This window comes from Aegilops tauschii, chromosome 1 (genome assembly GCF_002575655.3).
Source record: "Aegilops tauschii subsp. strangulata cultivar AL8/78 chromosome 1, Aet v6.0, whole genome shotgun sequence".
Taxonomy (NCBI): domain Eukaryota; kingdom Viridiplantae; phylum Streptophyta; class Magnoliopsida; order Poales; family Poaceae; genus Aegilops; species Aegilops tauschii.
This window is the reverse complement of record NC_053035.3, coordinates 476,069,517-476,092,444: the sequence shown is the minus strand read 5'-3', so window position 1 is coordinate 476,092,444 and position 22,928 is coordinate 476,069,517. Positions and strand designations below refer to the sequence as shown.

Here is a 22,928-nt window from a genome sequence, read left to right as displayed (position 1 = left end):
GCCATTATACTTTTTTTGAGTCACATTCCAAAATCCTTCCGTTATATTAAGACACGCATTGCACGTGCATACATACTAGTAGTGATATATACTCCGATATTGGAAAAAAAACACACACCCCTCTGCCCGTTCAGTTTCTTTAGTGGGCGGGCCCAAGTAGGCATTTTTAATCTATTTTGCAAAGCTTCTAGAAGCTTTTTGATATGATTTTTTTTCTTTTTCTATTATGTATTTTCTTACTCGAGTTTTATCTAGAATTTTTTATTTTTTCTTCATTTGTTTTTTACTAACTATGAATACGTTTTTAAATCCGTGACCATGTTTAAAATTCATTACTATTGTTTGATTCGCAAATAACTTTTTAGATTCGTGAAGATTTTTTTAGTTCATGATCATTTAGCAAATTCACTGACATTTTTTTGGACATATATTAAATTTGTGAGAATTTTTTAAAACAATTGAACATTTTAAATATCCACGAATATATTTTGAATGTACGGTTTTGTTTTTAGAAAAACTATAATCGGTTTTTCCACAAGCTAGATGCATGTTTTTCACTAAAGTGAGTGAAAGAATAAAAAGAACGAACCAATCGAACTGGTAAGTCTAGCAGCTAGTGCTATTTGGTGCTTAACCCGTCAAGTACAGCGCAATTCGTATGCAGTGCCCATTTACTTTTCCGCTAACGTGGTTCAGCCCATATTTCTTCCTGAAATCTTAAACGCGCAGCTGCGCTCGTTCGTCATGGCGGGCGCACGCGCTACACGACAAGAAATTCTATGCTCCTGTCTCCCGCCTCTTTCTCGCACGTGGTTCCAATACCAGCCCACAGAAAGGAATTAACGCACAGAAAAAGGAGTTGGTCCACCGTGTCTCAGTGCGCCCATCCATGTCGTGATTTCCCAACAAGATCTCACGTTGCATGCATTTAATTTGCGTTTTCAAAATTTCAAAAAGCTATAATTTTTGAACCGATCATCGAAACTCAAATTTGTTTTCACGGCTGGGTTCCACGCGACGAGCTCTTCAAAACTAGATCCCATATGAGTATGTTTTGACTAACTTTTTTTATGAGCAACTTTGGGTGAAACGGAAGCAACTTCAGTGCTATAGGAAAGCAACTTACTGCCAGTCTGCGTAGGATGACTGTGTATCATCGAAAATCCCTTTGAAGTTAGCTAGCTTCACCTCTAAGTTTCCTACCATAACTAGTTTAGTTTTGCCTCTAAGTTGATAGTATTGTAGGCAATTTAGTTTTCGAGCTAGGCTAATATTTATCCTAAGCTGCCTGCCATGACTAGCGAATAGTTTAACATTATCCTTAGTTGCATAAAATACTTTTTGGTATGGTAAGCAACTTAGTTTCATAGATATGCAACTTAGTAACACTTATAGACAACTTTTCAATGTATTGTAGGCAACTGAAAAAGTAATGTCAGGCAACTAAGCATCACTGTTAGGCAACTTCAGAGTGTTTGTAGGCAACTTAGGAAAACAATAATAAGCAAGGGCACAATATTTACGTGCCGTGACTAACGAGTAGCTTGACATCATCCTAAGTTGCCCATATATGGAAAGATTCATCTACTATAGTATGTTGATCTTTCATAAACTCGTCTGACCAACCATATGAACCCAACGATGACATAACATGCATTAATTTCAGTACAAGAAAATTCCAAAATATAACTTTCAAACTGCATGTTGGAATTATGACCCGTTTTCATCATTGGGTTCCTCGTGATGAACTCTTCAAAACTAGATCCCATATGAATATGTTTTGATGCTTTTTTAAAGCAACTTTGATGCTAGATGAGGCAACTCTAGTGCTAAACTGGAGCAACTTTAATGCTAGATGAAGTGCATTGTGTGTGTTAGTGATTCACCTACTAGCCTACTAATAGTTGTGTGCAATAGTCTAATGGATGGTTATCATGGTTGTTGAGTTGCATACATCAAAAACTAAGTTGTCGATAGTTTAGTTGCCTATGATACTGCGAAAGTTGCTTACCGCAGAGTGGAAAGTTGTCTAACACGGCTTCTAAGTTGCCTGCCTCAGAAACCAGGTTGCCTATATTGCTACGAAGTTGCCTACACACCCCAATTGCCTAAAATAGTATGAAAGTTGTCCATCAAGGGACCTAACTTGCCTACAATGTTGAAAAGTTTTTGTGGGATATAAGTTGTCTATCATGATTTCAAATTTCGAAACTATGTGGAGATGGATGGTGTGATAGCATTATTCTTTCCTTTTTTGGGGGAGTCTATCGGCCAACGCTACCGAGCACGTGGGTGTTAGCTAGCAATGTCATGGGTGTTGACTGGTTGCATAAGTAGGGACAGATGATAATTTGCATAGGGGGTGATGAGAAGTTTCATAGGGGGCGGATCAGACAGTTGCCCACAAGCCTACACAAGTTGTTCATAATTTTTGCATGAGTTGCCCGTGAAAATTATTGAAATCTCCAGATATAATGATGGAAAACACACATGAGTTGCTTGTTGAATGCACTGGAGTTGCACAAAAACACCCCAAAAGTAGCTAACTTTTTTGTGTGATACTCAGGTTTCATAACGATCTAAAAATGCCAGTCATCTGAGCATCACCGATAGGTAACTTCATAGTGTTTTAGGCAACTTAGGAAAAACACAATGATAAGCAGATAATTGTAGGCAACTAATTTGCCAAGTTAGACAACTAAGCAGTAATGATAGGTAACTAATTATCAATAGCAGGTAACTGGACATCAATGGTAGGTCAATTTCATAGTATTGTAGGCAAGTGGGCATCACTGATAGGCAACTGAATATCCATGGTAGGCAACTGAGCAACCATGGTAGGTCAGTTGTGATTATTTTAGCATTTTTACACAAACCAACCTAATAGACAGTCCTCTAGGCAAAAAATGAAGTTGCTTTCCTGTAGCACTAAAGTTGCCTCTATCGTACCCAAAGTTGCCTCAAAAAAAAGTTCGACGAAACCTATCTATATGAGATCTAGTTTTGAAGAACTCGTCGCGAGAAATCCAGCTGTGAAAACGAAATTAGATTTCGATGCTTAAATCAAAAGTTATAGCTTTTTAAACTTTTTGGACCTCCAAATAAATGCACGTGAGACAAGATTCCTTTTTTATGGGCTACGTCGGGCGCACCAGCAGGTCTTTCCATATTTGAAAGAGCGCTCGATCCCACCAACGAGCGCTCGCGCGCCTGCTAGCCACGTCCTGAAATTAATCCTTACTTGTAGTATCATACAATAATTGTTTGACATATTCATAACAGAAAGGGTGATCATGTGGTAGCTTATAAAGCGAAGCTTTCATGCACTTCAGTACAAAAAAAAAAGAAACTTTTTATCGGAGCACACGAAATGCCCCAAATATATGCTTGTATCATTTAGTGAAGTGGAAGGCATTTTTTACTTTTATATGAAAAGAGTGACAATAGTATATTAGATCATAACACCTGCCATTTCATGTTACAAAATGAAAATCAATTTTCTAATTTATAGGCATGATACCGCGTATCTATATTCGAACCTATACAGAAGTGAAAGGCATATATATCCATTTTGGATGTAGTAAGAACGATGGTACTTTTAGCATAAAAATCAATCTTAATGGCTACCAATATTAGAGATGCTATTACATGCATGGTTGCCACTTTGGTTGGAAGCACATGTATAGATAGGTAAGCATTTGTTTTTTGCTGGTATATAGATAGATAAGCATGCATTAATTAGTCTAAAACCAACGGCGCTTATCCACCCAGTGCGACGTCAGGTGTTGATGGGTCACGTGAGCGCGGGGATCGTCACGCTCACGCCTCAGGGGAAGCTTCGCGCACGGGGACAATTGTGGGTGTGGATTAGCCGAGGCCCTAGCTAGCAGCATTCCGTTAATCACATACCTGTGGAGGCTAGAGAGCACGAGGACAAGGCAGAGAGTGGGAGGGGAGAGTGAAACGGCAGCCAAGGAGACAAGGAGGGGGCTGAGACGCTGCTCCCGACGCCCCTCCAAACCCAGCCCCGCCGAAATGGACGTCAATCACATGATGAGGTAGCCCTCTTGCCGCCGCGATTTTGCTAGCTCTTGGGGTTCTTCCTTCCGGTGCCGTGTTCTGGGTTGTTCGTTCCTTCCTGCGGAGAGATCGGGTCCGGGTTTATGTTTTCTTTCTTCTGATCGAGTCCGGATTCTTTCTTTCGCCCGACTGTTTCTGTTTGTGCTCTTTTGTGCGGATTTCCAGATCTTCGAATGCTCGGGGTCCGCACTTCAGTTTTGCAGTTTGTAAACACGTTTTATTTTTTCTTGTACTGATTTTGGTTTACAAATCCTGGCCTCGCGTTTCCTTGCTCGGGGAACAAGTTTTGTTTGCTCTTCGTTTCCTGCTGCATCCAAATGTTCAATGGTTCATTTGGTGTTGTTTCGTGTGCAGGTCCCAGAGAATCAACCCGGATTCCCTCGCTGATGGCGGAGTCAGCGGCGCGAGCAGGAACCCAGCGGCGCCGGCGCCGGCCCCCAAACCGAGCAAGGACGAGCGCGCTCCGGACGTCGTCGTCGACACCTCACGCCTCGCGCCTTACTTCCCCCGCACCTCGCTCGAGAATCGTCCGGCGTCCTCATCCGCTGCCCTCCTGAGCCACTATCGCTACAACGTCGCCATGGACACGTCCCACTCCCAGGGACCCGACCTCGGCGGCGGCGGTGGCGGCGGCATCGCCTTGTCGGACTGTCCCTTGCCGCTCCAGTGGTGGGGCCACGGGAAGCGGTCGCGCAGCCGTCGCGAGACGCCGGTGCCCGAACCCGAGCTGACGCGCGCCGAGGTGCGCCGTCAGAAATCCCTCAACTACAGGAGCCGCAGGGCGGCGAAGGCGAAGGCGCGAGCGGCTATGGCGCCGCCGGGCGCCCGCGGTCCCAACCTCAGCGCATCCCCATCGCCTCCTCCTCGCGCCGGCACCCTCTGGCTCCACGGGTACGACGCACGCCCCTCCCCTTGGGCTATACTATCTGTTTTGTCGCAGTTCTATCTGGCTCGTGTTGCATGCAGTTCTATCTTTCTTTACAGCATCACTCTATTGCACTTTTTTGGACTCATCCAGCACCATGTTTTGTTTCCATGCTAAGCACTGGCATCCATCACATTAATCATCAATGCATCACATTAAACAGTGACATTAATAGTTTTCGTTGTCCTTGTTGGTGCCTACTCAGGATAGATAGATCCATGTACACATACATATATGATGTTCACAGCCATCTACTCCTACTGGGCATGCAGGCTCTAGACACTTACAAATATATTGTTCGGTTGCTAGTAACCCACAAAGAGGGAAAGTAGTTTTTTTATGTTCATTTCATGTTATATCCAAAAGTTCGACTTGGTTTTGTTGCAATCCAAATATAGCTCGCTAACATCGTCTCTCGAACGTTTGTTTGATTTTGTTTTCTGTGCAGGTACCCGGGAATCAACTCGGATTCCCTCCCTCTCGCTGATGGCGGTGGTGGCAGCATGATCCTTAGGCCAGTGTCACCAACGCCGGACCCCACACAGAGCAAGCTCGAGCGCACCCCACTCGTCGTCGCTGACACCTCATGCCTCACGCCGTACTTCGGCCGCACCACGCTGGAGAACCACATGACACGAGGGCGCCCGGCATCCTCATCCGCTGCCCTCGTAAGCCACCATATCTACAACATCGGCATGCACACATACCAAGGACCCAACGTCGGTGGCGGCCTTAGCAGCGACATCGTCCGCACCTCACTTGAGCAACACAAATTGTGGGGTCACGCTCCGTACCCGCCCCAACCGGCGTACTCACCAATTGCCCCTGTGAGCCACCATCTCTTGAACAACGCCATGCACACCTCCCAGGGATCCAACGTCACTGGCGGTGGCGGCAACACCATCGCCTCACCGAATGCCCATGTGCCGCTTCAGTGGGGCCAAAGGAAGCGCCCGCGTAGCCGCCGGGAGGCGCCTGCACGCACTCCCGCGCCTAAACCGGAGTTGACGCCCGCCAAGGCGCATGTGAAGCCGATGGTGTCATCGGGCGCCTGCGAGCCCAACCTCATCACCTACCTGTCACTCCCTCCTCCCGCTCTCACCCTCTCTCTCCGCAGGTACACAAATCCCTCCGCCTCGCTATATTGTCCATACTCATCATCATTACTGGCATGTTTGTCGCAGTTCCCTACTGGTTTGTGTCGCATGCAGTTGTATCTTCCTTTACAACTTCACTCAGATAATTTTTTTTGACTCATCGAGCACATTAAATGGGGCCCGCATGTAAGAGGTGGAGAGAGTGTGTGTGTGTGTGTCACTCAATTACATTTTTTGGACTCATCCAGCACATTGAGCATGTTTAGTTTTCATGCTAGTAGCACTGAATCCATCACATTAAATCATCAACCCATCATAGGGGTATCTCGCAACGAAAAAAAGCATTAGTGACCCATTCACACCAATGCCATTAATAGTTACCATTGTTTGTGTGTACGCGGTGCTGGACGGATGAACCGGTGACACCACTGCTTAATTACTATATATACTCTACTCAAGAGAGATAGATACATACACACAAATATGATCCTCGTAACCATCTTATTTATGTACTGGCTGGGCGTCTACATACATACATAGACTATGTTCAGTTGATAGTCCTTTCAACCCAACCAGTGTGCTGTAATCGTTCGATTGACCAAAGACAAACCTTTTTCTAGTTGGTCGTGTCTTACTTGTTGCGTCATACTATTTGTTGCTAAGATGATGACAATGATGAGCAGCTCTGCGGCGGAGCTTCACAACACCGTTGGCGAGCAACAGCCAACGTTGAAGGAGGAGAAGGTGATGCCGCCGCCGAGCGCCCTTGGTCCCATCTTCTCGACCGTCTCTCCTCATGCTGCCACCCTCTCGCACCACAGGTACGCACTCCTCCCCGCCCACTAAGCATACTGTACTCGACATTCTCTATATACGCAGGCAGCGCCCATGGGTCGTCGACGACAGCGTCGCGTCTATTCTTCATTTGTTTGTGTTGTGTCGTCTCGGTCGGGTTTGATTCACGGGTCCATGGGATCCGGTTAGGGCCGGCCTGGTCTTTTTTTTCTTCTATTATTATGGGTTCAGGTCCGCTCTGGTCTCGTTTTTTTAGGGGTAAAGAATTTATTCAATCAAAGGAAATCAAACAAAGTCAGGAATCTCATCTGCAACAGCCTGCAGCACCTCAAGCCATTTTTATTCATACGAATGCTAACCCCTTCCTTTGCTAACCTATGCGCTCCTTCATTAGCCGATCTACGCACTCAGCTCACCTTAAACTCTTGCTGAGTCTGTAGTAGCTGGTTGATCTCCGCCACCAACGGACCTACAGCCGACAGGTTTCTTGCCCTTACCATTGATCATCGCCGCCACTCCCTTGCTGTCCAGCTCAAGATGGATCCTCTCTACGTTCTGCTGCATCGCCAGTTTGCCTGCTTGCCTGCTTGCCAAAACCTCAAGCATCTCCGGGTCGGAAGTGCTTGGGAGGAACGAGCATCCACCATGGTCTCGCAAGACCACTCCGTCCTCCGCCGTAAACCTGCAGTTTTAGGGTGGCTTCCATCTGTCCACCTGTTTTGGCTCCATGGTCCTGGCTGTTCTTTGGTGAACCTCAGTCGTCCACTCCCTAATATGATCATGAACCCGCTCCGCCACAGCTTTCGCGTCCGCAATTCTCTTCCCATCGCGTGCCTAATTCCGAGCAAGCCACAGCCTGCACCATTGTCTCACGTTCAGCGTCACTAGCACCGGCGAACCACTCCTGCAGCCACTGTGAAACGGCGCTGTGGGAACCATTAAACTCCGGCGGTGTGGCTACCGGCGCAGCCTTCTCCTGTCGGAGCACTTTCCAGAACTGTTTCGAGTGTGGACTGCCCCAAAAGCGGTGAAAAATAGATTCCTCTCTCTCCCACAGGCAGCACAAAATACTCCGCCTTTGATCTGCCTCCGGTGCAGCTCAGCTCCCACCGTGAGTCCGTTCCGCAGCAGCTCTGGTCTCCTTTGTTTGTGTTATTATGGGTTCATTCAGGCTTCGTCCGATCTAGTTAGTGGCGTGCTGTGGGCTATCACGCCCCCTCGAGGTTCGGGCCTAAGGCCGTCGGCATAGGGGATCATTCCGATGGTGCTCCATATGGGACTGTGGTGCATTTATTTTCTCATTTATGCTCTTTCTGTTATTATTTACTCTGCATATTAGAATTGACTGAAGTCAAACTTGGTAAAATTTGATCAATTTTATAAAAAAAACTACAAACATTTATATAACAAATCTATATGATGTGAAATTACAATCAATAATAAATTTGATGATATTGATTTGTTATTGTATATGTTAATAATTTTGTTTATAAATTTTATCAAAGTTTACAAAATTTGACTTTGATTAAACCTAATAGGCAGACTAAATAAAAACGGAGAGAGTACGCCTTCTGTAACCTTTCCATTTACAACATGTTTCGTTTCCATAATATGCTAGCAATACCAATGCCACAGAACACATTAAGGATCATAGTATAGTATATCCGGCAACAAATGAAAACTTAAGAAATTTATCCATCCATCACCCCGCTGGGCTCGTCCCGGATCCACTCCAGATTCCTGGGTTGAAAATCATCACCTCCTCACGTCGGGATAAATCTCTCTCTCTCTTAGCCACCACCCTCGTCCACCGCATCTGTCTCGCAAGCTCAGCCACATCGTGACCACAACCACCGCCGCTCTCTGTCGTGTGTCCTCTTTCGCGTCCCACCATGGTTCTCTACGTAAAAGCTTGGCAAAACAAGTCTCCTTCTCAGTCCTCACCACCTGACACCTTTTCCATCTCTACTCTATGTGACTCACCATCCATGCAGAACTACAGGAGCCCATTCTACTATGCCACACCGATGCTTTCATCCATGGTCAGTCTCTCCTTCCAAATATTGATGTGTGCCTTGAGCCCCTGGTTAAGAAAAGCTAGACCGCGAGTTTCTTCCAGCGGGGCGCCCTCCACAATGGAAACAGCTCCCGAGAAGTGAAAGTCAGGATGGTGTTCAGATCCACTCATTCTTCCACACACGAGCGAGATCCCCATTTTTTCACTTCTTCTCCGCATCCCTCTCCGACCTTTCGCCATGGATCTCGCCAGAGCAGCCGCAAGCGGGGTGCGGCAGCCCAGCAGCCGTCGACCCGCTGCACCTGCGTCGTCTTGCAGCATATGTGTCTTCCGTCGTTGTGGTCTGTGATGCCGAGAATCATTGGCGCTGTAGGCCGCTGTTGTGGTCGATGTTGCAGAGCACGTTGGTACAGCGCTGCCGGCGCTGCAGGTGAGGGGGGGGGGGGGGGGGGGGGCTGCAGTTCTCTCCGGCCTATAGGGATGCTTCCGTGCAGGGTGCAGCGCGCACGGTGTCGCGCCCTTGCAGATCTTGTCGGGGACGGCGGAGCTGCAATGCAACACGCGGTGCTGCGACCGGCGGAGAGGTGTTGTAGCCGTCTCATCGGTGGCATGGCGGAGCTGGAATGCAACAAATGGTGCTATGACCGGTGGACCTCGCAGGCGAGGGGGTGTGGTTGCTCCAGTGCAACGTTCATTGTGTTGGGACGGTCTTCATTGGCAGTGTGGCGGAGCTGCAGTGCACCATGTGGTGCTGCGACTGGCGGACCTCACTGGCAGCGGGGAGCTGCAGTGTAGCATCATGGCGCGGTGCTTGTCTAGCACATCACTCATCCCGTGATGGCCATGCGTCGGCTTCTAGGACAACCGTCCACAACCCTCCCTCGCGTGCCTGCACAACTTAGCGGGCAAGACTGTCTTGGCCCTGCCTCCCACGCCCTATGGACAAAGGGTGCATCCTAGGCCATGGTGGGGGCTGGTTTCACTCAGCTACTGCACGACACTCTCAATGCTTCACCAACGGTGGGCCTACTTCTTTGATGCCACGAGCTCTTATGTGGCGCATGGTACGCCACCATGTGGGAAGCTATTATGCGCTTACCACTCACACATATGCATGACCCTACTGCACCTAATCCGGTCCTGGGAACACCGCCGCCACTAGTGGCCTCTGCATCGCCACTGATGGTTGAGTCATTGTCGGATCTCATGCACGAGCATGGGAACCCAGCCCCTATACCCCACAATGTTGAGACCCCATCGGCCACGTTGTTCGTCATCCGACACTACCCTCGCTACTTCACACTCTTCATTGCTATAGGCCGAGGCATCGACTTTGCAGCACGACGTGGTGTCACTTATTTGAAACAATGCTTGCCTCCAGTCCAAGATCAGGTCCACCCTAGTGGCGTGATTGCCAAGAAGATCCCGTACTGGCATATGGAGATTATCGTCGAGGGCGAGGATGTTACTCAGCTTCTATCTCCAAGTTAGATAAACTGCTTGAAGGGAAGCTTTCGTCGGTCACTGTCAGCGCGCTCCATGCGCTCTTTAGGCAGGACTGCGACCTGGCTACCACGATGGAGGATGTTCTGATCCTGCATGGGGACGAGGAGAGCTTCGACTAGTAAATACAGGAATCGTTCAAAACCACAATTGTGGTCTAACTTTGTGTACAAGTTGTTGCTTGAGTTCTTTTAGTCCCAGATGCTAGCAAGCCTTTTGTTGTATGTCTTTAGGGGAGGGCATTCTCCTTAACCTTGTTGTTCCTCTTTGTAGCATAATGTTGTGGTTAGAGATGGTCCGAACTTGTTTGTAGTCCATTGTTTCTTAAAGTGCAAGTGTTCCTTTGTGTGCTCTGCTTGATTACCCTTTCTTACCAATGTTAGAACAAACCCTTAGCATCATTAGTTGTAATGTCATGGGGCTAAACTATCATGATAGAATATCAATTTTCCTTGAGATGATTGTGACATCCTCTCATAAACTCGTGCACATTCAAGAACCCAAGTTGGGAACGACTGACGCTGCTACTATCATTTATTTTGGTGACGTCAGGCTGAGGAACTTTCCAGTCACACCGGCCCTTGGTACTAGGGGTGGTATTTTGCTTTTCTAGAACAACGACATGCTCGATGCTTCTGGCATCACCAGCGAGGTGTTCCATCTATCAGCTATGATCGAGATCAAGCTGACTACGGCCTATGGACCCATGACCTATCTTCGGAAAGATGGTTCTTTTGTAGAGCTCCTCATCCACAAACTTTGTCTTGGTGTCATGTGGTTAGTCACAAGTGAATTTAACCAAATTTATAGAGCACGATGCAAAGGAGGCACACTAATATTCGACACGTCACTCGCTTATGCGGTACTCTTGATCCATGCGAGATTAAAGAGATCCACCTGCAGAATAGGAAGTTCACTTGGTGTAATGAGCGGCCGGATCCGACCCTATGCAAGCCGGATAGCTATTTCCGCAACACCTATTGGGATCTTCATTTTGAAAATCATGTGCTCGCTGCCCCCTCGTCCGCCCTATCGGATCATCTTCCCTTGTTTCTTGCTAGTGACCATGGTCTGAAGTAGCTGCGTGCATTCAAGTTCGAGAACTTTTGGGTCAAGCTTCCCATTTTTGGAATTTTGTTGTGGAGGCTTGGGGGAAGTCCTCGCCACACAAGGAGTAGTGTAGGGTGCTCTTTGACAAATTAAATTGCACAAACATCCATCTTCGGTGATGGAGCAATGTCGTTTTCTCTACCTTAAGATTCGGTAGTACATGGCACTTGAGGTCATCCTTAGATTCTATACAGACATAGATTCCCTACCGATTTCACTAGAGGAGAGTGATTTGAGATAAAGGATAAAGTGGAGGGTCGTCGATCTAACGAGTCTGGAAAGATCATTTCAAACCTTAAGGAGGGTGATGCAAATACAAACAAATTACCTCTGCATCTATGCTTGAAGGCACAATAACTTCATCGACAAGATTCGGCAGGGAGCCGGCTAGCTTACTTTCGACAATGATAAAGCAAGGGTGGTGCAAGACCATTTCTTCACCATGTCGCATAAAGCACAGGGGTGTCAATGAGCCTTTAATTGGGAAATTCTATATTTCTCTGCGACCTCTCTGGCATCGGAGACCCTTTCACAGAGAAGGAAATGATTGACGTCATTGCACAGATGCCTAAGGATAAGTCTCGATCTCCAGATCGCTTTGTCTGGGCTTTTTCCAAGGCTTGTTGTGCTACAATTAAGCATGGCATCATGGCTATGATCAATAATTTTTCCAGACTCATTATTGAGCACATTAAGCGGCTTAATTCGGCCAACATTGTGATCCTCCCAAAGAAGAATGGTGATGAATGCTTCGCTGACTTTAGGTGGATTAACCTTATTCACATGGAGTACTAATGGATGTTAATATCCCCTCATACATGATGAAGATGCTAACTGAAACACTCCTTCATATCTATGGTGAATTATTTTGTACTGGTCTTTATTAATCATGCTTACAAGTGACGAACTTGCGTTGTTACCTTGTTGAAGGTGTTCTCTACTTGTTGTGGTGCTGGTCACGGCAACCATGATGCAAATCATGTCTGGTCCATCTTTGATAGGATGTGGCTATGACAAGCGAGGACGTTTATCCCTTCTTGAAGGCGTTGTTGCGGAAGAAGTTGATTTAGTCCTAGGTGTTTTTTCACAACCTGTAATGTTTCGGCCTGAGATGCATTTGTTCAGTACTCCGCTTGACAATTAATATATGGTTTTGTGCATCACAATGATGCAGAGGCCGAGGGTCTCAACCATACTTGTTGAACAAAGGTATCGCTTTTGTTGAAAAAATCCTTTTGAGAAGTCATGTTCCACATGTTCCCTGTATAGATGGTTTCATGTCACTTGTTGTTGGGAGATACATGGTACAAGGAACACCGTGCTAAATATAATAGTCACGCCAACACATATCACATTAATGAGGGTCAGAAATATGGCTTCGTGCACGTGCAGGATGAGCCTTTTATTGCTTGGAGGAAAGAACACCTTGAGAAGATAAAAGATCACAAAGAAGCAGAAAAGAAGAAGGTCAAAGCTATTGAAATTCTATGGTCTCTGATCAATCTACAAATTAAATATCTCTGAAGGGACTTACTCAAAACCGAGGTCAGTTTCGTCTCAAGGTCTAGAGGATGATACGACCATACATGTTCATGATTTTCTTAGTGTTATTCCAGTCTGTGATGATAAAGCGCCAATGCACACATTGTACATAAGTCGTAATCCATGCATCTACTTTGCATGGGTTGGACATGAGAAATAATGTATTTGTCCCGGACTGGACAAAAATAACTTCAATTGGGAGCAAGAAGAAACCAGGTATCGATGCATGTGGGCGAGCTGAGGAGAAGAGAAGTCCATGCTTCTATTTTGTCATTTCAGAGCCACCGTATCAATCATATGAGTAAAAGGAAACCAACAACTTAGTTATAATTTAAGAGTTGGAGATGAAAAAATAGAGATTAGTTTCCTACTTTGAAGAAGAGATGGTCGAATTATTTACGTGACATGGTAGAAAGTGAAAGGTGTATGACAAAAACAAAGAGATTGGCTTCCTACTTTGAAGAAGAGATGGTTGGATTATTTAAGGGCCGCGGTATAAAGAGAAAGGTGCATGAACTTGCTATTTTTATTCGTTCACATCAAGGAGAGATTTGGCTGAGAGGTTCACATGCATGGAATATATTGTGTTGGAAGACTTGCAGTTGGGGTCTACCATGCACAGTATACCACAATGACGCACCAATTTAAAAGAAGTCGTATTTATTTACGATAGAAACCTAAGGTGTTTGATTTGGGTTGTAAAGATTATCTTGCTAACCTATAAACTAAGAAATCTAATAGTTGGTAGATTTTAGGTAATTTTTGAGCATGTACAGGAGATTTAGTTGGGCAATCAACTTTCTTTCCAAGCTAAGTTAGTTGGGTCATGTATTAAAGCTTATCTTGTGTGCCATGTAACAACAAGTTATTTTGAGGAAATAGACATATATTGCAGAAAAATACCCATATTGAGTTTTGAGGGAAGCTGTCTGAAAATCCTATGTTTTGGAGGAATCTTTGAAGACATGTATATTGTGATTTCTGCATAGAAATTGTCTTGCGCATGAGTTTCCATCTTCTAGATTGGTTATATTGTGTTCAACCGCAAGGTTCAAACCCTCTACTTCGTGTACACCACGTGCGGGGCAAGAGGCTACTGCACCGAAGGTGGACGGCCATGAAAGATAGGGTTGTGATGATAGATCAGATCTTGCCTCGAGGTTCGTTCCTCATCACACTCTCCACAACAATGCTTGGCTGAGGAGAATTGACATGTCCACGGGACTCATAATTTATCACATCGATCAAGTTTGCGCTCTTTGGGCTATGCTTGATCATGTTCGTCTTCAGCAAGAGACCGCCAGTAACATCGTTTGGAAGCTTGCGGCAAATGGCATCTACTCCGCTGCTTCCGCTAAGGGGTCCATCACCATTTTGATTAAGCATGCAATGTTTTATAAGTGGGTGCCCCCAAGTGCAAGTTTTTTGCATGACTTGTCATCAAGAATATGATTTTCGACCACCGAGTCTAGAGAGGAGAGCATGTCCAAACCGTGGCCTGAGTCAACTTTTTAGGAGGAAGCTTGAGTCCGCGCCACACATTTTGTTCAAGTGCAAACTCTCCATCTGTGTTTTCGAGGTTTTAAAGGCATAGATTGCCTCCTTGGAGTTGAACATCGCTCAATGGGGTGGACTACCACGGTACTCTCGGTCGTGGCCAAAGTAGGAAAGAGATAGCCTCCACCATCATGCTCATTGTGGGGGGGGGGACTTTGGAACGAGAGGAATGCGAGGTTCTTTTTAGAATGAAGATAAAAAAAGTGTCCGGCTTAAACTTAATAAAGCCTACACACCGGAATATACAAACAAGTCACATTACATAGAGGAAACGTGGTTTCCTGGGTATGAGATAAATCACTAGGGCATCAAACCAAGGCAGAGCCCGCAGGCTCGGGGAGGATCCAAAAGGATGCCATGACCCTAACACACCGGCGGAGATGAACGAGCCATCGAGTACACCCGTCATAGCTTGTTGATCGCCAACACTATGCTATCAACATCGCTTCGCTTCCCAAGCAGCATCCACTGCTGTAGGTAAACATTGCACTGGAAAAAGTGGTCAGCGGGGTGAGGGAGGGCAACCTCAATCATAATTTTATTGTCGTTTTGCCGAATGGCCCATAACAGTGGCTCTACATATGGCCACATTACGCATTTGGACACGCCAGGTAACGAGTTCAATAGCAAGATCAACTCCGCACCAGAGGCTAGATCCCAATGCAGCCCCGAAGCTTCACGGACTGCACTCCACAGAAAGCGCGAAAAGGATATCTGAAGAAGACGTGGTTGGCGTCCTTCCACACCACACACAAAGCACAATGGGCGTCCAAACGGTCATTGCGCTTAACTATATTGTTAGACGTCAGCAGGTGGTTTCTAAACATTTGCCATAAGAATATTTTAACTTTGAGCGGTAGTGGCCTTCCAAATATGGCACATGACAAAAAGTGAAGAAGTTTTAGATAGTTGTGCATAGAGCGATTTTACCGAGAACTGGCTAGAGCTTGTAAGGTGCCTCGTAACCACGTACTCACCACTGGACATGAGCATGTATTGGAGCCTATCCCAAAGAGAGTTCCGACTAGAATTCTCAATAGTGGTTAGCTCACGATGAAAGGCTACAACTAGGGGGAGAAGAGAAATGCCTCGGCTACCGAGATATCCGGCTCCATTGTTATGGAGTACATAGCACATAATTCCATCCAAAGCGGCTGCAAATCCAGCCAATAGTCAAACAAAAATACGGATGGGCTTGCCATTCCCAGTCGAAAACTTTGCCTCCAAATTGAAAGCCCATTCCAAAATGGGCAGCCACAAACCTTAGATTCAAAACAAAAGAGCAGTCCGGGAAATACTTTGCTTGGAAAAAGCATATTGGGAGAGCTTCCAAACCCACTTATATAAAATGGAATGCTCATAAGTTTCAAATTAATTATGCCAAAGCCTCCTGAATTTTTTGGACGGTAAACTGTCACTCACTTAACCTCATGGTATTTCCTCTTGGCTCCAGCTCCTTCCCAAAAGAACTTGGAGCGTGACATGTCCAGTTTGGCGTGAGCCCCATCATCTAGAAGGAACAAGCCCATCATGGATATGGTAAGATAGGAGATGCTCAAATTTGTTAAGATCAGGCTGGCGCCCGAAGACATGACCTTGCATGCCACGGGCAAACCCTCTTAGCTACCGAACAACACAACGCCTTGCCATCAGAGATTTTAAGGTTCTTGTTATTAATTGGGAACCCTAAGTACGAAATTGGGAAGTCTCCTAACTTGGAACCTGATATTCCTCCTAGTGATCCATGCCCTTGGACTTATGGAAATTAACCTTCATCCCCGACATTGCCTCAAAACATAGAAGGATTGGTTTTACCGAGGCAATACTAAGCTGGTCCGGTTTGAACAACATCACTGTGACGCACCAATTTAAAAGAAGTCGTATTTATTTACGATAGAAATCTAAGGTGTTTGATTTGGGTTGTAAAGCTTGTCTTGCTAACCTATAAACTAAGAAATCTAATAGTTGATAGATTTTAGGCAATTCTTGAGCATGTACATGAGATTTAGTTGGGCAATCAACTTTCTTTCCAAGCTAAGTTAGTTGGGTCATGTATTAAAGCCTATGTTGTGTGCCATGTAACTAAACAAGTTATTTTGAGTAAATAGACATATATTGCAGAAAAATACCCATATCGAGTTTTGAGGGAAGCTGTCTGAAAATCCTATGTTTTGGAGGAATCTTTGAAGACCTGTATATTGTGATTTCTGCATAAAAATTGTCTTGTGCATGAGTTTCCATCTTCTAGATTGGTTATATTGTGTTCAACCGCAAGGTTCAAACCCTCTACTTCGTGTACACCACGTGCGGGGCAAGAGGCTACTGCACTGAAGGTGGACGGCCGTGAAAGATAGGGTTGTGATGATAGACCAGATCTTGCCTCGAGGTTCGGTCCTCATCACACTCTCCACGACAATGGTTGGCTGAGGAGAATTGACATGTCCACGGGACTCATAATTTATCACATCAATCAAGTTTGCGCTCTTTGGGCTATGCTTGATCATGTTCATCTTCAGCAAGAGACCGCCAATAACATCGTTTGGAAGCTTGCGGCAAATGGCATCTACTCTGCTGCTTCCGCTGAGGGGTCCATCACCATTTTGATTAAGCATGCAACATTTCATAAGTGGGTGCCCCCAAGTGCAAGTTTTTTGCATGACTTGCCATCAAGAATATGATTTTCGACTACCGAGTCTAGAGAGGAGAGGATGTCCAAACTAGCTTCAGTCAACTTTTTAGGAGGAAGCTTGAGTCCGCTACACACATTTTGTTCAAGTGCAAACCCTCCATCTGTGTTTTCAAGGTTTTAAAGGCATGGCTTGCCTCCTTGGAGTTGAACATCGCTCAATGGGGTGGACTACCACGGTACTCTCGGTCGTGGCCAAAGTAGGAAAGAGATAGCCTCCACCATCATGCTCGTTGTGTGGGAACTTTGGAATGAGAGGAATGCGAGGTCGAATGAAGATAACAAAAGTGTCTGGCATAAACTTAATAAAGCCTACACACCGACAATATACAAACAAGTCACACCACATAGAGGAAACTTGGTTTCCCGAGTACGACATAAATCACTAGGGCATCAAACCAAGGCAGAGCCCGCAGGCTCGGGGAGGATCCAAAAGGATGCCATGACCCTAACACACCGGCGGAGATGAATGAGCTATCGAGTAGACCCGTCATAGCTTGTTGATCGCCAACACTATGCTATCAACGTCGCTTCGCTTCCCAAGCAGCATCCACTGCTGCAGGTAAACATTGCACTGGAAAAAGCGGTCAGCGGGGAGAGGGAGGGCAACCTCAATCGTAATTTTGTTGTCGTTTTGCCGAATGGCCCATAACAGTGGCTCTACATATGGCCACATTACGTGTTTGGACACGCCACGTAACGAGTTCAATAGCAAGATCAACTCTGCACTAGAGGCTAGATCCCAATGCAGCTCCGAAGCTTCACGAACTGCACTCCACAGAAAGCGCGAAAAATGATATCTAAAGAAGACGTGGTTGGCGTCCTTCCACACCACACACAAAGCACAATGGGCGTCCAAACGGTCATTGCGCTTAACTATATTGTTAGACGTCGGCAGGTGGTTTCTAAACATTTGCCACAAGAATATTTTAACTTTGAGCCGTAGTGGCCTTCCAAATATGGCACATGACAAAAAGTGAAGAAGTTTTAGATAGTTGTGCATAGAGTGATTTTACCGAGAACTGGCTAGAGCTAGTAATCGTGTCTCGTAACCACGTCCTCACCACTGGACATGAGCATGTATTGGAGCCTATCCCAAAGAGAGTTCCGACTAGCATTCTCAATAGTGGTTAGCTCATGATGAAATGCTACAACTAGGGGGAGAAGAGAAATGCCTCGGCTACCGAGATATCCGGCTCCACTATTATGGAGTACAGAGCACATAATTCCATCCAAAGCAGCTGGAAATCCAGCCAATAGTCAAACAAAAATACGGATGGGCTTGCCATTCCCAGTCGAAAACTTTGCCCCCAAAGTGAAAGCCGGCATTCCAAAATGGGTAGCCACAAGCCTTAGATTCAAAACAAAAGAGCAGTCCGGGAAATACTTTGCCTTGAAAAGCTTACCCAAAGCTCACTAGCATTTTGGGAGAGCTTCCAAACCCACTTGGATAAAAGGAAAATGTTCATAAGTTTGAGATTTATTATGCCCAAGCCTCCTGACTTTTTTGGACGGTAAACTGTCGCTCACTTAACCTCATGGTATTTCCTCTTGGCTCCACCTCCTTCCCAAAAGAACTTGGAGCGCGACATGTCCAGTTTGGCGCGAGCCCCGTCAGCTAGAAGGAACAAGCCCGTCGTGGATATGGTAAGATAGGAGATGCTCAAATTTGTTAAGATCAGCCTGGCGCCCGAAGACATGACCTTGCATGCCACGGGCAAACCCACTTAGCTACCGAGCAACACAACGCCTCGCCATCAGAGATTGTAATGTTCGTGTTATTAATTGGGAACCCCTAAGTACGAGATTGGGAAGTGTCCTAACTTGGAACCTGATATTCCTCCAAGTGATCCATCCCCTTGGACTTATGGAAATTAACCTTCATCCCCGACATTGCCTCAAAACATAGAAGGATTAGTTTTACCGAGGCAATACTAAGCTGGTCCGGTTCGAACAACATCATTGTGTCATCTATGTATTGCAATTGCACATCCCCTAGGGATAAGGTGGGCCACCCCCTTCATATGCCCAGTAGCTTGATCCCTATCGAGCATTGCCGAGAGTGCCTCAACAACGAAGTTAAAGAGCAAGCGGTAGAGGGATTGCCTTGTATCAACCCACGCTTGTTGAACCCACCTAGCCTCAAAACCACTGTGAAGAAAAACCTCGTGGAGAAATACCCAGCTGACACAATCATAAGCTTTTTTTGATATCTAACTTAAGTAGGGTAGCCTATTGTCTACATCTCTTAACTCCGTGCATTTTCTCATGCAACGCCACTGACCCTTCAAGGATGTAACAGTCTTTGACAAACGCGGATCGACATCAATTTATGACACGATGGGCCATCGGAGAGGGACGTGAGGCATAGGCTTTTTACAACGGATTTTAAAAGGAACGTTGATCAGCGCTATCGGGCGAAATTGGCAAATGTTTTATCAGCCCCCTTGACTTCAAAATTAACGGAAGCACGCCAAATTTTAACCTAGATATGTCAAGCATACCAACCGTGAAACCAGTGCAGATGACAAGCAAAGGGCCCTTCAGAAAATTCAAGAACATGTGAAAGAAGGCAACCGACCAACCGTCTAGACCGGACACCCTATCCAGTTCCATGGAGAGAAGCTCCGCGTCGATCTCTTGAGCCAGGAAGGAGCACATAATCTAGCATTTTCCTCATGCGAAATGCACTGCGAGTTAACCCGCAGATTAGAGTGCAGCACAACCAATTTGGGCTCATCCGAGCCTGTCCAGCTAATGTAGAAACTATAGATACGCCCTGCTCCGATTGCGGACGCTGGATGGAGCACTTACGCCGACGACCATTCGCTTATGCATGAAAGTAGCGTGTGTTTGCATCCCCTTTGGTAATCCACTTGACCCCACCTCTATGACGTGAGTACTCTTCCTCCGTGTGAAGGATAGCGCGGACCTTGTTCTCGGTGGCGTATCTATGTTCCCGTTCGGCAAGAACACACATTGATCAGCCTGGGCATCTAGCATTGCCAATTTGGCCACTAACTGCTTGCGCAAAGCCTTGTCAAGAGTTCCCACGTTGCCCCCCCCCCCCCCCCCCCAAAAAAAACACGTACAAAACGCGTAAATTTGCCGCAAGCACAATCCATGCCTCAAAAGGGCCATGCGAATTACCAGCAGACGACAAGGCTAGGGCCTAGCGATCCTGAATCAACGATTCATTTGCGCCATCTAACATGCTGATGATCGTCTTCGCGCTCAATAAGGCCGAGGCCATGCTTTGGGTAACCACCCACTAGTGCAAGGCACCTGGGTTCCATTATGCCACGAGAGTATGCCTTTTTTGTCCATTTGTGAAGGAGTAATGGCCTCCTCCCTTAAACCTCTAGTAACCTTCTTCTTTATTGACAAGATGAGGCAAATCTTTTGCGTTTGTTTCGAATTTTTTTAAACACTTTTTGTAGTCTTCTATTTTCATCTTTAGAAACCGAAGTTTATTTTAATCATGTTTTGTTTCCACTACCAGTAGAGTACTAACGTCACATTAAGCGTCACCAGATTATCCCGAGGATAGATAATCTGGCCAATGTCCAGCATTATATATCGAGTATCTATCCAGTGAGCTTGCATATCCATCCGCGTACACTCTGGCACTAATGCCACATTAATAGTTTCTATCTAACCCATTGTTTGCATGTACGCGGTGCAAGGAAGGGACGAACCGGTGACATCACCGGCGCAAAATAGATTGATACTACTACGTACAACATACATAGTCCTGCGTTAGTTCTGTTGTTCTATTTCATGTGGTCGATCGTTTTGATCGTGTCACCCAGACCCTCCCTTTCAAGTTTCAACCCAACAACGCCGCAACGTTGCCGTAAGAGATAAGCTTTTTTGAGTTCTGGTCGTGTCATCGATCGTTCTACTAATGCAAAAATTGATGTTGACCAGTTCTTCGGAGGAACCTCACACCGCCGCCGGCGAGAAGCAGGCAGGGGCGAAGGAGGAGAAGCAGCAGCCAGCGGTGGAGGAGGAGAAGCAGCAGCCAGCGCCCAAAGTGGAGCCTAAGAAGCAGCAGCGTCAGGAGTCGATCAAGGCGACAGCGGAGCAGAAAGGGAAGGCGCCCATGGTGGAGGTGCCGCCACACGTTGAGGAGGAGGAGGAGGAGAAGGCGGCCATGGCGAGGCCGGTGGTGCCGCGGGTCGTCACGCAGCTGACGCACGAGGAGAAAGAGGAGGACTGGCTGGCCATGACGGTCACCAGGCTGCCGCGGTTCCCCCACAGGCGCCCCGGGATAGTCCAGAAGCAAGTCAACGTATGCATGCATGCCCAAAGATTTTTTTATTAATTTTGCCTTTGTTTCATGGATTCGTTTTGGTATCACTGACACGATCTGTTCGTGCGTGCAGAACATCTGCCCAGGGGAGTGGCTCTGGCAGGCCAACAGGACCAGGTACAAAGTCAAGGAAAAGAAGTCCGAGAAGGTACTGACTAGCTTTTCCACTGCTATTTGCACTTCACTTCATCACCATGATTTTGTTATTCTTGATGAATTATATATTTGATTGTGATTCACCTCGTTAGGATTATAATTATATTAGTTGTTTAGATCCAACTGCGTATGTTATTTCTAAATTTCGCATTGTAATTAGATTTCTAGAGATTTATAACACGACTTCAGTGTTTTTGGTTCTAGAAATTTATCACTAGAGTTTGAGTTAAATTTCTATCATAAATTCAACTTACAAAATATGAGTTATATGTTTAACAAAAAATATATTATTAGAAACTTCTTTCAAATACAAATCTGAAAATACAATTATTATAGTATATCACATATTTTGCAAGTGACATCTATATTGAAAATTGTTTTAAGATACGAGCGGGGCTGACAATTTGGATGGAGGAAGTACTTTGTCTTGGAGACTTAATTTTCCTAGTACCGTCTTGGGGACAGAATCGCAGCCAAACCCATTGAACGTTTTGCTTTCAGTGTTTTTGGCTTTCAGTTTCTCTCTGTTCGCATGACAGAGACTTGGCATGTAGCCAAAATGGATGATCACCTTGTTGAGCTTTGTGCTATTCTGCAGCGCGTGGGCGGCCTGAAAGGCATGTCGACGGATGACGAGGACTCCGACTCCGACTGAGTTCGAAGAGGAGCTCGGGAGCGACTCCAACAATGGTGCAACAACGGGAGAAAGGATATTTTGGCGTTACCGATGAGGAGAAGCGTCAGGAAAAGGGGTAGCAAGAGAAAGAGAGGTTGAAGATAGTGATCATGGATGGGCATTCCATGAGTTTGAGTCAAATAAAAAACCCGGAAAATAACTTATGAGGTTGATGTTGTGCTACCCAATAATGGTTTTGGAATGTTGCATCTCTGCTACCAATTGCCACCATGCATCTCAAGTTTATGTTTTGCAGGAACTATTTGTTGCTTTGCCTCTCGAGTTTCTATTTTCAGTAACTATTTGTTGCTTCGCGTTGGCAAAAGCACAAAGGGATGAGCTCTTGATGTTATGTCTACCCTACTCAATGTAAATTTTCTGTTGACTTAGCGACGGCTTTAACTAGGGCTAGTGCTAGCCAGTCGATATCAGTTTCGTTAAGTTTCAAGTGGCTCTACACATGTGGATG

General features: G+C 45.9%; 1 protein-coding gene across 2 annotated transcripts; it reads left to right on the top strand.

Moving 5' to 3' along the window:
• Positions 1-3,888: 3,888 nt before the first annotated feature.
• On the top strand, positions 3,889-22,721 carry LOC109767877 (uncharacterized). 2 transcript variants are annotated; one of them, XM_020326600.4, is made up of 7 exons: positions 3,901-4,058; positions 4,435-4,971; positions 5,454-6,122; positions 6,786-6,923; positions 21,243-21,606; positions 21,701-21,775; positions 22,382-22,721. In XM_020326600.4, the coding sequence occupies exons 1-7, from the start codon at positions 4,036-4,038 to the stop codon at positions 22,436-22,438; spliced, it is 1,863 nt and encodes a 620-aa protein (XP_020182189.1). In that variant the 5' UTR covers positions 3,901-4,035; the 3' UTR covers positions 22,439-22,721. The 2 variants fall into 2 exon arrangements, with proteins under 2 accessions (XP_045085281.1, XP_020182189.1); XM_045229346.2 differs by lacking the exons at positions 21,243-21,606; positions 21,701-21,775; positions 22,382-22,721 and adding an exon at positions 12,458-12,769 and having other exon boundaries at positions 3,889-4,058.
• Positions 22,722-22,928: the final 207 nt, after the last annotated feature.

What these genes read in the sequence shown, in the direction of transcription:
- LOC109767877 (XM_020326600.4), top strand. Translation starts at nt 4,036, where the DNA reads ATGGACGTCAATCACATGATGAG. An exon ending in GACGTCAATCACATGATGAG is followed by an intron (nt 4,059 to 4,434) that starts GTAGCCCTCTTG and finishes TTTCGTGTGCAG; the next exon opens with GTCCCAGAGAATCAACCCGG. An exon ending in GCCACCCTCTCGCACCACAG is followed by an intron (nt 6,924 to 21,242) that starts GTACGCACTCCT and finishes GATGTTGACCAG; the next exon opens with TTCTTCGGAGGAACCTCACA.